Here is a 17,113-nt window from a genome sequence, read left to right as displayed (position 1 = left end):
AGTAGTATTTTGAAGGCTAATACACCGCCTTTTTCAACTAGACTTGTTCATCGGTTATTAATCAAGGTAAAATCTAAAAACCAGCACGATTCATAAAAGAAATTCAGAAATCATGCTTTCATAATCAAAACGAAGTTTTACAACCATACAATGCAACACTGAGACTGAATTAAGAGTAATCTAGTCTAAACATATTGTATGAATTTTTTTAGTATGTTTCCCATCTATTGTAAATGGGTTATTGTATGAATTTTTAGTTTGACTATTACTTTGACATTTTTGCTGTTAGTTCTCTCACCAATTTGGCTGCAACCATTGCTGTCATACCATCAACAGTGTCCCGCTGTGGATTGAATTCAACAACGTCTGCAGCCACGATATCAGCTTGAAGATTATGCAGAATATTGAGAACATCACGAAAAGAAAGACCTCCAGGCTCAATGTGAGATACGCCAGGCGCAAATGCCGGATCAAGACAGTCCACGTCGATTGATATGTAGACACCCTTCACTCCCTCGCCCAGTTTCTGAGACAATGCATAAGGAGGACAGAGTCACATAATGCTCAAAATTCTTTTCAACTGAAACAAATTCACTCTTCCCTCCACCCAACCATAAAAAAATTACACGTAGGCAATTAGCACGAAGATTAAGGAAACTGAAAAGGCAAATAGGTAGGCTTGGAGCCTAACTGTAGGGATAAAGTACAAAGGAAAGACGCTACAATTGAAATCTAAAGTTCATTATAGGACATTTAAGCATGGTCTGCATACAGTTTTTCATGGGTCTGAGGTAGCATGCTGCCACAGTAACAGCAAAAACTGACTTTTCAGCAACTTATTGACAGACAATTCAATACTTAAACAAGATACTCTATCAACATAAAGTTGTCTACCATAAGAAGAAGTTCAAAGCTTTGTTTACAAAGGGGTGACAGCCAGAAATTTAAAATTACTTACACTCACTAATCATTTACAGAATAAACTGTTGTATATCACACTTATAACAGAAATGTTGAGGAACATCATGAAAGATAAAGTTTTGAGTGCAAAGAGTTGATTCAGGAAAGAAATTTTTTGGGAAGCAAAATGAAATCCAGGTAGTGATAATAAAATTGAAACTTGGATGTCAAAACAACTGCACTGGAAAGCATGGATAAAGAGTGGGCAATCACAGAGCATAGTGGATGAGAGAGAGAGAGAGAGAGAGCGAGAGATACCAAATTTTCCAAGTAATCGCGATCTCTTGAAAATGTTCGCATTTCATATTGCTCAACTCCAAATTTCTTTCCTTGCTCCCGACCTTCTTTATTTATAGATCTTATACCAACCTGAACAGATTAAACAACAATCTGACCATTTCAGGGTCATTCTCATGCCGAAAGGAAGCCAACAGCTCATGTATATCTGCCATATAATATCACATACTAGGCACGCTTGGATTGGGTATAATGGATTATGGGGGTAATAAAAGTCAAACCACCATAATAAAAGGACAATGAAGGTGAATTGAGGTGGTTGCAAGGAGGTTGGTGTGGTGGTATTGTGATGAGAAGTTGTGGTAGTGGTGGTGTTGTGAGGAGAAGGGAGGAGGGGGGAAGTAATTACCCCCCAAATGAGGGTAATAATCACCCTAGTGGGATGGTGGGTAACTATTCCCCCCATGATGAGGGTATTTGTTCCCCCTTCCCTTTTATTTTTTTCTTGCCAACACTAGCTTGTTCCCTTTGCCACCACTTCATCCCCTCATTATCACCTTCAATTGCCTTAGTTTGACTTTTATTACCCCTTTAATACATTACCCTTAATCCAAGCATGTCCTAAGAAGGAAGTTATCTGTACCCTAACAGAAAAGACAGTATATGGTACAGGAATAATATAGGCTAACTCAAACCAGGATAAGTGCAGTTGTAAATGGTTTTCATTAAGAGACCTACTGAAGTTCTACAACACAAAGCAGAGCTTCCCCACACTCCTGGTAACAAAACAGTTATAACAAGGATATTGACTAGTGGCTTAAATATCCGACAGTGCTGGTTGCTGCGAAAACTGAGGAATGCATAGAATGTATACATCTAGATAATCAGTGGACTGAGGCCTGACATACTAGATGAAGCGAGAAATAGTTATCAATCTTCTCTTTTAATGGTGCCCGGCTGGTGAAAGTGTATTTGGTCTATACTTTATTACAATGTTATTGCACGCCAATGAAAAATAAGCACATGTAGATTCTCTTAGTTGTTTTAAACAATGTACAGTTAGAAGAAAAGGAAGAACTAAAATAAACTCTTATTACCTGCAACAGCCTCCGTGCATAGCCACCCTCCATTATACGGGCAAAGGAAGATGCATGTGAATACTTGTTCCCTTCGAATTCGTGATAAATATCTGGATGAGCATCAAGATGTAGAATATCTATAGGTCCTCCAAGCTTTTCAGATACAGCTCTTACGACCGGGTAAGATATTGAATGGTCACCGCCTAACACTAAAGGACGTAAAGGTTCCTGCCAAAGCAATAGTCAAAACAGGACCTCTTCAAATAATTAAAAGAGGAACGTACCTTCATCTCTGGAAATAAAAATATAACAGGTAAAACTATATGAAGACGACATACAGAGTACAAGTTAAGTAATATTTCAGTCAAACAAGATTATGGTTGATGAAATAATATGATGTCAAAGGAGTAGTGAGTATCACAAATAGAACAAGACCTCATGCCGGATGTCCTATACTCCTATTCTTGTTTATGACACCTAGACTCTATAAATGACCGCTAAACCAGGATAAACTGGAGCCTGTCAGCTAGAAGTGCAGGAAGTAGATTTTTCAATTGTAAACTCACAAAAACACAGATAAGTTAATCCTTTTCAAACTTAGTACCAACAAGCATTGAGTTCCAACATCAATACTCTTAGTGTATTTGGATAAAAACTAGGAGCATAGAGGAAGGAAGGGAAGAAGAGGGAAGAGAACGAAGGGAAGATTCTTTCCAAATCCTTCCTCGTATTCCCTTATCTTGTTTGACTGAAATATTACTTAACAAGATTATGATTATTCTTTCCCTCGTATTTCCTTTACTAAAGAGGAAAGAAAAACTGTTCCTCATATTCCTTTATCTACCCTTCCTGGACATAAGATTCAAACAAGGGAGCATTAAACCCTTTACTCTCCTCCTCATCTCCTTGTTTCTAAATATCCCCATGCAAACAAATTACTGAGGTGGTGTTTTTTATGCTGATTTGATTGGCATCAAATCAAACCCAGCTCTGCAAGCATGTATATGTTGATATTTAACGAAAATCATTTTAAACTAGCCCCCTTCCCCCACCCCCACCTGCCCTGAAAAGGTGTTATAAATGTATGGAAGTAAAAGCTGGAAAAGATTTATCACTATACGGCATAAAGCTTAAGAACAAACTAGGTTGTTTGTAAGTTGGGAAGACCGCAAATTATGGCTTACTTCTTCCATAACTAGTTTGACTGAGTCACTGATAATTTTCATCAATCTATCATCATCTACTCCACAATCCCTGATCTCTTGAACAGGAACATCTCCAACATCTGTTAGAACTCGAGGGTCATTTAGTTCTTTGCCTGCAAAATGCCACGGTTTCAGGGGCAGCAAACTAGCAAATAAATTAATAAGCGAGGAAATAGTAAGTCAACATCAATATCTTCTAGAAGTTCTCAACTTCTCACAGCTTTAACATTTGGCACAGGACTTTCAGAAGTGGATAGGTTTGAAATCGAAACAAACCAATCACAGATGAAAATCAAATAATTCTGATCAAACTGTCATCAGTTACTTGATCCCACTCACATAGAGGTGCCAAATGGTATCCACAAAAACTTTTCACCTAATGGAAGATTCATGGAGTTACCTCCTTCAGTTGTGGCATTTGTGCTTCCACACCAAATTGCCTCTCTAATACGCGGAGGGGCAAAAGCAGGCCCCTGAAGAAATGATGAATTATGCCCCAGAGGCACTCCAAGGAGTGAAGATGAGGCTTTGGCACCTCCTAAGGCCCGCACAAGCTCCCCCTACAAACAACAATTAAAATGTAACAAGTTATAGTAAACTAAAGTCCACAAACAACAATGTGTTTGGAGTACGAGATTTAATTAATTCTAGCAGATGCCATGGTGATTGACAATGATTGAGGGGCTGTATAACTGTGTAAGCACCGTCATATGAGAAAAGCTGAACTACCTTGAGCTTGGCCCTCTCACGAATGAGAGTAAGGGAGGCATCTATTACTCGATTTTGGCCTCTTTCAATCAAATCGGCAGGAATCTTTGCTGCATTCAGAGTTTGCATGTGATGAATCCCCCTCCTCGCAATCTTCTGCATGACTATAGAATGAACTCACTTGTTAGGAGAGGAGAAAAAAACAAGTTCGTTTAGACTTCAACAAACACAATGGTAAACAATATTTTAAATACCAATCCTTTAAATTTATACTTCGTATGTATGGCATCTTCATACATATCAAATGGAATCAGTCTATTGATCATCATCATTATCATTATCATTATCATTACCCCATTGGCTCAAAGAGGCTCCCGCAAGAAGCGGAGTAAGGGGGGTCAGGTGTACGCAACCTTACCCCTGCAATTGCAGAGTGGTTGTTTCCAATTGACCAAAAAGCGATAACGGGACGACCATGGAAAGGAAGCGAAGAGGTTTTAAGAGCCATTTTGATTTAGTCCATTACATCCCACAACCAAAAGAACATATGAATCTTTGGCTCCATCGGAATCAGTCTATTGATCAATTTGAAAAAATCCCAATGTGTACTCAATTACATCTACAATCTACCTCAGTTCCCTGCCCAATGGTGTTTCTTTTTGCTCATTTAAAATTCTCCAAATGGACGAGCAAAACTGATCAACTGAGCAAAAAATACTACTCCGTATGATTTGATAACTGAATTGTATCCCATTATATAAAGTTTCTAGAGAAAAACAAAGCATACTTCTAAGTTTTGAGATGTCCATTTTGTGAAAAAATAATCACCATGGGCTGCTTAGAAGGCAGAAAGGGGGAATATCATCCCCCACCTTTCCTAGAGGCAACTAGGACCGATCCGACGATCCTGCACCTCAATGTTTGTTCACTAATAAAATTAAAAGGTGCACAAGCATTCATTTGCCAGAATCATCCACACTCATCAGTTCATCATGTTCTTACTTTCAGAATAACCTAGAATACTAGTACTTATTTCAACTACAATTAAATTTGATATGCATAACTCAAAAGAGACAAATACGCATCATAAATTAAGTAAATTCAGCAATTAATTGTTCATTTTGTCATAACAATAATAATACTATTCAGGTTGATCAGAAAAAATCCCATTTCACAAAAATGATAAAGCACAAAATAAATTCAAAATCTAGGGTGTAATCACACTGAAATCTCAAGTACTGAAAACCCACAAAATTAATCAAGAAAAACCCCAGAAAAAAATAACTAAGAGCTGCATAATCAGACTATAATAGGAATTTCTCAACTTAAACTGCGCAAAAATTAAGTAATACCTTAAAGCTGGATCGCTTTTCTTTGTTTTCAATTGAATTTCCGGAGTTTAGTTTCTGGGAATCAGAAAATTAAGATTGAAGAAGACAAAACTGACGAAGAGGCTTCGGAATTTAAAGAGGAAATGCGCGCCGTTGGTTGGTAGTGGCAGCAAAGGTGAAGGTGGAGGTGGAGCTGCCCAATCATATTTTGCAGTTATGCCCAATTGCAATTTCTTACCTTAATTTGTTTCTTTTTTTAAAGGTAAGACTAATTTGTTACCTTTTTATAGGAATATATGATTATATCAGGGCTTACTATTTACCGTTATATATTACTCAAAATCGCCTCATTCATTTACCCATATACCTTTTTTTTATTTATCCCTCTCATTCAACATTTACCCATATGGGCCCTAAATCTAACCACCATCGCCTGAGACCACCTCCGGCCACCATTGTCGGCCACTACCATCACGTCGTAGGCGACAAAATGGCCGAGTATTCACAAGAGTTTTTTTTTTGTCCGGATTTTTTTTAAAACTTAGGCATTTTTAGCTTGTACCATGGTACATGCTTATGAATTTTAAGCTTGTACCATGGTACAGACTTATGAGTTTTTAGCTTCGACCATGGTATTGACTTATGCAGTTTAACCTTGTACCATGGAAGAAGCTAGAAATTCATAAGCATGTACCATGGTACAAGCTAAATATTCATAAGTCTATATTATTTAAGATTTTAATTTGTTGTTGCATTTAATTTAATATAATCGGAAAAAAAAATAGAGACTTATGAATTTTTAGCTCCTTCCATGGTACGAGCTTATGAATTTTAAGCTCATTCCATGGTAGTGATGGTACAAGCTTAAATTGCATAATTCAATACCATGGTCGAAGCTAAAAACTCATAAGTCTGTACCATGGTACAAGCTAAAAATGCATAAGTTTCTAAAAAAAAATTCGCACAAAATAAAAACTCTTGTGAAGACTCGGCCATTTTGTCGCCTACGACGTGATGGTGGTGGCCGGAGGTAGTGGCCGGCGATGGTGGCCGGAGGTGGTGGGGTGGTGTGAGAGAATTGGAAAGTAAGGTTAAGTAAGGGTATTAATGGAAAATAAGGGAAAATAATGGGGCGGTTTTGAGTAATATGGGGCGGCATTTACCGCTTCACTTATATTATTAATATTATATGGCTTTTTCCTTGAGATTTAACGAAATGTACGAAATGCCCTCAATTTTTTCAGAAATTCACCAAATACTCCTAAGATTTGTAAGAATGCACTACATACCCTTATCTACTAATGGACATTAGCGTCTTTAGTCATTAACCCCTAATTAATCTTTAATTAACTCGATTAACCTTTAAATAATTTTTCTATTTTCAATTTATATTTTAAAAATACTGAAATCTCAAGGTTACAGACAGTCAAATAATGATTATTTTCTTTTCATTAAACATCAATCTTCTCATATCACAATTGTGGCTGTGTATGTGGATGATATTATCATCACAGGCTCTGATAAGGCATAAATCTCTTCTTTGAAAGCTCATATTCACCACACTTTTAACATCAAGGATTTAGTCTTACTGAATTACTTTCTTGGTATCGAAGTTAGCCACACCTCTGATGGTTATGTTCTTATTCAGAGGAAATACACTAAGGAAATGTTATCTGATTGTGAGATTGACATCTCCAAACCTGCAGTCACTCCTTTTCCTTTGAATCTAAAGCTTTCCCCATAAGGTGAAGCTTATCCTAATGTTGATCTATAAAGATGCTATGTTGGAAAGCTCAACTTTCTTACACATACCAGACCAGATCTCTCCTTTGTTGTACAGTCACTCAGCCAGTTTATGCATTCTCCTAAACTTGCTCACATTGTTTCTCCCACTCACACTCTAAGATATGTCAACCATACAGCAGGTCAAGGTATCCTTTTAAGGGCTACATATTAGTTGACTCTACAAGCTTTCTCTGAATCTGATTGGGCAACTTGCTCTTCAACCAGAACATCAGTTACTGTTATTCGGATGGAACACTACAAGAGGGGGGGTGAATTGTAGTATGGAACTTTCTAGCCAATTTTGCGGAATTATAAAGAAACTTTAAGCAAGTAGAGAAACAATGCAAGAGAGATTTTACGAGGAAACTTTCTACGCCCAACTAGAAAGAAAACCTCGACCCACTAGGGATTTCAACTTAAACTCTTTTCACTATAGGGCAACAACTCAGTTACAAACCTATAAGGAACTCGGGCATTACTTGAGTTCCTCTACGAACTCAAGTTCCAATAGTTGTTCCTCAAACAACTACGCTCTCACTGACTTCCCTAGAAGTCTCTCTTGACTCTTTTGCTTCACTCAAAGCCTATCAGCTTCTCTCTCATAGACTTCACTCAAAGCCTCCCCAAATACAACAGGAACTCACTCAAGTTCCTACCCCATACACATCAGGAACTCACTCAAGTTCCTGCCCAAAACTTATACAAGAATTCACTCAAACCCTTGACAAATTACCCATTACAAGAGCTCACTCAACCCTTGAACAACTCTTAAAATATAGACATTTGATAATTGATTAAACTCTAATATGTAGAGAGTGAATAACTGTAAGGGAACTCGGAACTGTCAGGAACTTGGAACTGTAGGAACTGACTCTAAAAACGTGGAAAACAAAATATAATTTCTGTAAAATTATTCCACATAAACCAGACCCTTTTTGGAATGACAACGCAAGTCAGACACCCTTGAATGAATGAGAAAGCTCTCCTTTTATAGAGGAAGAAACCTCAACCACTTTCTCCATAATCTTCTCCACTAACAACCACTAAGCCCTTCAATTTAGGCATGATCCCATGACTTTAGTCAGTAGAGAAAATCATGGAGTTAGGGCTAAGCATAATCAGGTTTTCCATGATCTCCTATTATTTCTCCACTAATGTAGTTTTTCCAAAACAACGTAAAACAATGATTTTAATTTTCTAAAACAAAACCTTTTAAATCTGATTTTAATAAAATAGAAAAATAAATTTTATTAAAATAAAATAACTAACAATCAGATTTTATTTTACAAAAAGATTAATTATTTTTTATTTATTAAAAATAAAATTTTAAACACATTAAACTACAAAAGATATTCAAAACAAATCCTAGAATGAATAGGACATTATTAAAAACGAATTTTAAATAATAAATAAATAAATATATGATATAAAAATCAGAATCCTAATTAAAATAAGATTTTATAAAAATCATCTTTTATTTTAAACATAAATAAATAGAGTTTTACTATGAGATAAATACTCAAAGTCAAAGGTAAATCCCTAACAACTAGGAGTGTTAAAAGCCACGTTATTGACACTTAAAATTACCTTAAAACTAGGAGTATTCTAGAAAGATAAACTGACGTTATTTCTCATAAGTTCCGACAAGTTCCTTTTGGCACCGTGTTCCTCAATTATTCAAGTTTCTACATACTTACATGAATCCTAGAAAATAAACTCTTATTTTCTTCTTCATGCTTCATGATGCTCCAACTCAAGAGCCTCATGTTGATACTTCCGCCTCTGGAACTTCTCCATGCTTGTTCCTACTCAGGAACTTTATACTCGTTGTTCCTCGTAGGATCTGCTGAGGAACTGATCTGTTTGTGTTCCTTTGAAGAACTTTGTTGCTGCTTGGATACTTGATTTATTGACTTGAACTCTTCATGTTTGTTTCTTCATCAAACCTATATTTGTTTCGTATACATATTGGAACTCAAACATAGGTTAGTCGTTTGCTAGTTGTCATCAAAACCATAAAGTCAGTGATGACAACCAATACAAGCAAGATGAAGAAAACTAAACTAATAAACAAGTATGCAGTAGTTAAGGACACAAACTCTAAGTCTAATGGTATACTTATATAATTAGACTTCTCTTCTGAAGTTCCCTTCACTTCTTGAGTTCCTTTCAGGAACTTCACTTCTTCTTGTATATATCTTCAGAAATTTCCAACTAAATGATCTTTATTGACCTTCATTACTTGTTCATGCACATCTAAACAATACACACATTAGTTAGATAATCATCATTTGTTCATAATCATCAAAACACTATATTACTCAACAATATTCCCCCTTTTTGATGATGACAAACAAATGATGCTTATCGCAAATTAGACATTAAAGATGTACATTAATTCCCCCTTAATAATAAAGACTGGAAACTATTGAACAAGTCATGCATAAGAGGATTTAGACTTGACTATATTAGACAATAAGCATTATACATAATCTTCCCCCTTTTGTCATTATCGAAAAGGACATTCTTACACATATTTGCTTTAGGTAAATCATATATACATATTGCTATATGCCACAATTACCACCATAAAGGTTAAACACTTGTTAGTCCTAAAAGTCTCAAGATGCTCAATTTTCAAACTTAGGATGCATATGCTACACAAATTTCCAATTCACAATCCAAAGATCCAACTTTAAAATTACTGAAGGAACTTGACAAATAATAAATTAAAGTCAAGCATAGATCAAATTTGAAAGTCAAAAATGGATTAAGAGAGTATGATATTGTAATATCGGGCTCAAAGAAGTATGAGAGAAATTTATGGAACAATTTGAATAGAGGGAACTTTGAGATAGATAGTGTGCTCTATAGTTAGATTTTCAAAGTGAGGTTCTTAACAATCATTAGAGTTTATCACTTTACCTCACAATCTTGAAATTTCTTCTAAACATAACACACGTTCACCATGATATGTACCAATCAAGTTCACTTCTCTTCAACCGCCAACTTTCCTTGAGAAACACACTGATAAAAGGAACTTGAACGTATTTCATCAAGTTCTTTCAATTTTTGTTTATGTTCCCCTTCAACTGATTCCATGAGTAAACGTCTTCAGAATCATATGTCATCTAGGAAATAATAAAGATTTGATCACCCTTGTTTTTCTTTCTTTTTTTTTTTTTTTTTTTTTTCTTCTCATTTTCATTTTTTTTTTCATCATACATTTTTTTTTTTTTTTTTTTAAACAAGGGTGTCATTACACGTTGTGGCACTTTCCTAGAGTTTTTAAGTACAACAGTAAAGAGAAAATATATTCATACATACTTGAGTTCCACCACCAAATATGAATCATTTACATTTGTTCCTCCCTTATTCCCCCAGAGTTCCTTACCATTCCTCTCTTCATTTTGGAGCTTGTAAGTGTAGCTCCATCTAATGATTTCCCTCGAAATATCAATTGATAAAGTATAATAAACTTGCTTCTCACTTCTTCCACAAACTTCCCCCTCAAAATGTATTCATCCATTTATAACTCTTTATGTATCATCAAACCATACAAATCAATGAATATTAACTTAGAGCTCGTGGGAAGTAGTATATTTGAAGTGTCGGGATATGAGTGGAATGATAATTTTGGAAATAAGGATCTTCGAAGTTATGAAATGTTAATGATAGGAATAAAGAATACAATGTAGAGATACAATACTGGATTGTAGAGTATGATTGTACTTAGCACGGACACACAACCCAAAGGTTGTAGAATAATGCTAATGGCTCGGCACAATAGACCACTCTTTGCGAATGTAGTATAATGCTCAACCCAATCACGAATACACAAACCAGTCTTGTGGAAAGATGTTGTTCTTCGAATACATATGGTGTGGATAAGTGGAAGTTGGTTAAAATATAGGTTTGTTCCCTCTGACAATATTAAGCAAGATAAAGAAATATTTTTATGGGAATCTACTTGTCTAGTTCCATCAATGTTTCTTCCATTGTTTCTTTGGCAACTTAGGATTTTCTTGTTTGATAGCATCCATATAGTTCTATTATGAGACATCTAATACTCTTTGGGCAAGTGAGTATGCCTTTTACAGCACAAAATATAAGTGTGACACATTTACTTTAAGCATACATAATTGCCTTATCTAAATATGTGTAGGAGTTCCAAATCAACAAAACTCATGGAAAAGACTATGTTATGCTCATGCCATTGCTTCATTAAGTATTGATCCTTTAAACAGTCCATGAATAGATGAAATCATAAGGAAAGCATAATCACATAATGCATTTCAAGACGTGTACAATTAAATTAATAAGTAAACGATATAACAAAAAAAATGTACCTTATATAATTTTTCACCATGTGTATGATTACTTTGAGGTGCTGGACTAATTTTGATGAATTTATGTTCGAGTTCCTTGAGTGCTAGTTCCATCATCTTGATGCCCTCACATCTTATGGAAACATTCATGTGTAATCGAATATTGTCAATCATTCTTCAGAAGTTCCTTGACATGCTTTTGTCATTTGATCATCTCAAATATCACTCTCTATTTAATTTTTATAGAAATTAAGAGAGTGGTTGTTGTGTTCTTTCATCATGTTCATATAAACACTTATGATAATGAAACCTTATAAAACAATTCGTTAGGTTCAACATTTATGTATATATATCACTAATAAATCAGTTTCTCTTGAAAACAAAATATGTTAATTTTAAAATCAGTTTTCAAGAAGGGACTTGACATTGTTCTTTATAAGAAAAAAAAAGAAGTCATCTTCTGTTTGGAACAACCTACGTCCCATATGTGCAACAACATAAAATTATACATAATTACCTTATAAGCAAGCTAATGGAGTGAGAGTCTCCTAAAAATCAATACCTTTTTTTTACTGGTTGTTCCTTTCAAGAACCAACATTCTCCGAGTTCCTTTGCCGATGTCATTGATAAATTGATTAAATGAAAGTTGTAGTGCACATAGGAACTCGATGACTGAAATTGGCAATTTCTCTACTACTAGAGAAGTAGTGGAACTTGTTGCATGATATTGATTGATCGAGTTGATCTTTTTAGTTGTCCAAAGTTACAACCATTGTAGGTAGAACCAAACAATATAGTGAATTTTCTCTCATAGAACAATCGTTGTCGAGATATAACGAGGTGTTCCCCCTTAGTTGGAGCCACCTCATTTTTCATGTTTCAAGTAAGCTAGAACATGTTCCTATGGTATTCATGAAAATTGTCCATCTTGAGCTATTTTAATATGAGTAATTTGGAAAAAAAATAAAACTCAAGTGTAATACTTTTGTGCAAATTTATGATTAGCAAGTTAGTCTAAATAAATATATACTCAAACATAATAACAACATATAATGTTCCTGGAAAATTTACTTCACGAAAGAAACATGAAACATATATTTTGTTCCATGGAACTTAGGTTAACAAGAATCAAGAACTTGTACATGAAAAACTTTGACACCATAAATTTAATGTCAAATAGTTTATGTACCATTTATCAAGTTACTGTAACCTTGAGTTCGTTGATTGTTTCACCAGAACTTAGGAAGAGTTCCTTTGATCAATGAAACTTATTATTATGCATTTTATACATATTAAATTCCAAAACAAAACCTATAACACAAATAAGGTTAGTTTGCACAATAATTTAAGAGAAACAGGTTTATATAAAAAAATTCAACATTAATTAACACAAGTAAAATGAGGGAACAACCTTACTAGCATTTCACATGATTGAGTTCCTTTGAGATGTTCAAAGTGACTTCCAATTATATAGTGCATGTGAGTTGATTCGTTGATATGACCCATCATATTTGGAAGGAACTTACATGCTGGTGGAACTGGAACTAGTTTACATCTTAAGTTCCAAGTTCCGAGCCTGAGTTCCTCTTCACTGTTCCAACGAATCTAATGGATTTCCAACTCATTTTTTCTTGGTGTAGTTCTGATGTTGTTCCTTTACCTCATACACACACTCAATCATGAGTTATAAACCTGTAAAAATAATTTCGCTTCTACTACCTTCCAAAATCATGCATTAGTAGTAAATATATTTAGGTAGCATAATTTAGAAGATTAAAGTATACAAAAATTGTATACTAACAGACCTGTAAACAATTCATGGTCTTGGGAACCTGACATAATTTCAGTTCCTTTCTTTTTAGCAGTAGCATCTTAGAAAATGATTATTTTAAACTGCTAGATCTAAGATTTAACATGCATACATATAATAAATATTCAATATACTCATAATACATGAAAAATCCGTTATTTGGACAATAAAATGATATAACATTAAATTATGCAGCCCAAAGAATAAAGTTTCCTTTGCAGGGAAACCAAGTTCCAAGAGTGGCTTTATGCATTGTTCCTTTGTCTTGTTCCTTGAACCATTCAAATAATGCATGAATGCAAAATCAGTTTTAGAATCTGAAATTTGTCTCACAAAAACATATTTGAGACAATCCAAAATCGATTAAACAAAATTTAAAATATATTTGAACAATTTTCATAAAACGTTGTTAGGAACTTGATTTAAATAAATAGCGTATGCATATAAAGATCTCAAAAATTAGATGTTTACCTTAACTGTATCATTAAGGATCTTTTCGTTGCAGCCTTTATCTGTTCCTTGGAATGGTGCTGAAATGAGTTCCTTTATTCGAAAGTTTCTCTTCGGATTTTGATCCTTGTTCGGATGTGGGGAGCTGATGTAATGTATTTTTATAATGTCGCACCTTCGTGAGTTCCTAAGTATAACTCGTGGGTCAACAATGATCCAGCGAGTTCCTCAATGTAGAACTTAAATTAACAGGAACTCTGACATATTAATGTGCACCTTTGTTTGTTCCTGTACCAATTTCTTTGTCGAGGGAACCCAACAGATTTGGGTCCCTTCTTGTTAGTAGTAACTGTTAAGAAATTAATCAACACAACAACTACTACCAAGATACAATATGCCTTCATATAAATGATATTCAATATATTCATGAAGCATATAAAATAATAGTTTTTAGGCAGAGAAAAAATAAGTAGGATATTTTGTTGCCTAAAAATTAAAAACTCCGAGTTCCACAGATATGCATTTTCAAAATACGTTTCCTTGAAATAAATTTAATGTACTGAAGTTTGAAAAAATAAATTGAAAAATCATTTATTAAATATAGATTTTAGATTTTTCAAATTCAATTTTAAATCAAAACAAAACAGAAGTTCCATTAGAAACAATGCAAGGAACACGCAATAAATTAATGTATGCACACAAAGAAGGTCTAAAGGAATAGATATTTACCTTAGAAGATCGCCAGTTATACCTTGACTGACTTTTATTCAACAATGAAAGTCAGATCTGCCTTGTTCCTTTGAATGGGTAGGATCGAGTTCCTTTCATCAAGTTTCTTGTAATTGTTCCTCCTTCCAGGAACTTAACTCAGCAGGGTTTCCTGCTTATCAGCGAGTTCCGGCTCTGATACCAATTGTAATTCGGATGGAACACTACAAGAGGGGGGGTGAATTGTAGTATGGAACTTTCTAGCCAATTTTGCGGAATTATAAAGAAACTTTAAGCAAGTAGAGAAACAATGCAAGAGAGATTTTACGAGGAAACTTTCTACGCCCAACTAGAAAGAAAACCTCGACCCACTAGGGATTTCAACTTAAACTCTTTTCACTATAGGGCAACAACTCAGTTACAAACCTATAAGGAACTCGGGCATTACTTGAGTTCCTCTACGAACTCAAGTTCCAATAGTTGTTCCTCAAACAACTACGCTCTCACTGACTTCCCTAGAAGTCTCTCTTGACTCTTTTGCTTCACTCAAAGCCTATCAGCTTCTCTCTCATAGACTTCACTCAAAGCCTCCCCAAATACAACAGGAACTCACTCAAGTTCCTACCCCATACACATCAGGAACTCACTCAAGTTCCTGCCCAAAACTTATACAAGAATTCACTCAAACCCTTGACAAATTACCCATTACAAGAGCTCACTCAACCCTTGAACAACTCTTAAAATATAGACATTTGATAATTGATTAAACTCTAATATGTAGAGAGTGAATAACTGTAAAGGAACTCGGAACTGTCAGGAACTTGGAACTGTAGGAACTGACTCTAAAAACGTGGAAAACAAAATATAATTTCTGTAAAATTATTCCACATAAACCAGACCCTTTTTGGAATGACAACGCAAGTCAGACACCCTTGAATGAATGAGAAAGCTCTCCTTTTATAGAGGAAGAAACCTCAACCACTTTCTCCATAATCTTCTCCACTAACAACCACTAAGCCCTTCAATTTAGGCATGATCCCATGACTTTAGTCAGTAGAGAAAATCATGGAGTTAGGGCTAAGCATAATCAGGTTTTCCATGATCTCCTATTATTTCTCCACTAATGTAGTTTTTCCAAAACAACGTAAAACAATGATTTTAATTTTCTAAAACAAAACCTTTTAAATCTGATTTTAATAAAATAGAAAAATAAATTTTATTAAAATAAAATAACTAACAATCAGATTTTATTTTACAAAAAGATTAATTATTTTTTATTTATTAAAAATAAAATTTTAAACACATTAAACTACAAAAGATATTCAAAACAAATCCTAGAATGAATAGGACATTATTAAAAACGAATTTTAAATAATAAATAAATAAATATATGATATAAAAATCAGAATCCTAATTAAAATAAGATTTTATAAAAATCATCTTTTATTTTAAACATAAATAAATAGAGTTTTACTATGAGATAAATACTCAAAGTCAAAGGTAAATCCCTAACAACTAGGAGTGTTAAAAGCCACGTTATTGACACTTAAAATTACCTTAAAACTAGGAGTATTCTAGGAAGATAAACTGACGTTATTTCTCATAAGTTCCGACAAGTTCCTTTTGGCACTGTGTTCCTCAATTATTCAAGTTTCTACATACTTACATGAATCCTAGAAAATAAACTCTTATTTTCTTCTTCATGCTTCATGATGCTCCAACTCAAGAGCCTCATGTTGATACTTCCGCCTCTGGAACTTCTCCATGCTTGTTCCTACTCAGGAACTTTATACTCGTTGTTCCTCGTAGGATCTGCTGAGGAACTGATCTGTTTGTGTTCCTTTGAAGAACTTTGTTGCTGCTTGGATACTTGATTTATTGACTTGAACTCTTCATGTTTGTTTCTTCATCAAACCTATATTTGTTTCGTATACATATTGGAACTCAAACATAGGTTAGTCGTTTGCTAGTTGTCATCAAAACCATAAAGTCAGTGATGACAACCAATACAAGCAAGATGAAGAAAACTAAACTAATAAACAAGTATGCAGTAGTTAAGGACACAAACTCTAAGTCTAATGGTATACTTATATAATTAGACTTCTCTTCTGAAGTTCCCTTCACTTCTTGAGTTCCTTTCAGGAACTTCACTTCTTCTTGTATATATCTTCAGAAATTTCCAACTAAATGATCTTTATTGACCTTCATTACTTGTTCATGCACATCTAAACAATACACACATTAGTTAGATAATCATCATTTGTTCATAATCATCAAAACACTATATTACTCAACAGTTACATGTTATATTCTCCTTCTTGGCAATTCACTTATCAGCTGGAAATCCAAGAAGCAATCTACCGTCTCTAAAAGCTCTTATGAAGCAAAATACAGAGCCATGTCCTAGGCTGCCAGTGAGGTTTCATGGATAGTTAGGCTATTGGAGGAATTAGGCATAAAAAGTTTGAAGCCAGTTCAACTGAACTGTGACGATCAATCTGCCAACCATGT

The 17,113-nt window shown here is 34.5% G+C and overlaps 1 protein-coding gene across 1 annotated transcript; it reads right to left on the bottom strand.

Moving 5' to 3' along the window:
* Positions 1–89: 89 nt before the first annotated feature.
* On the bottom strand, positions 90–5,766 carry LOC110803110 (arginase 1, mitochondrial). Its single transcript, XM_022008575.2, has 7 exons — positions 5,542–5,766; positions 4,211–4,353; positions 3,882–4,041; positions 3,461–3,594; positions 2,295–2,504; positions 1,219–1,329; positions 90–526 (listed from the first exon to the last, which is right to left on the bottom strand). The coding sequence occupies exons 2-7, from the start codon at positions 4,349–4,351 to the stop codon at positions 266–268; spliced, it is 1,017 nt and encodes a 338-aa protein (XP_021864267.1). The 5' UTR covers positions 4,352–4,353; positions 5,542–5,766; the 3' UTR covers positions 90–265.
* Between the last annotated feature and the right edge of the window lie 11,347 nt (positions 5,767–17,113).

The sequence above is a fragment of the Spinacia oleracea genome, chromosome 2 (genome assembly GCF_020520425.1).
Source record: "Spinacia oleracea cultivar Varoflay chromosome 2, BTI_SOV_V1, whole genome shotgun sequence".
NCBI lineage: Eukaryota > Viridiplantae > Streptophyta > Magnoliopsida > Caryophyllales > Amaranthaceae > Spinacia > Spinacia oleracea.
The sequence above is the reverse complement of the archived record's forward strand: the minus strand, read 5'-3'. Positions and strand labels throughout refer to the sequence as shown.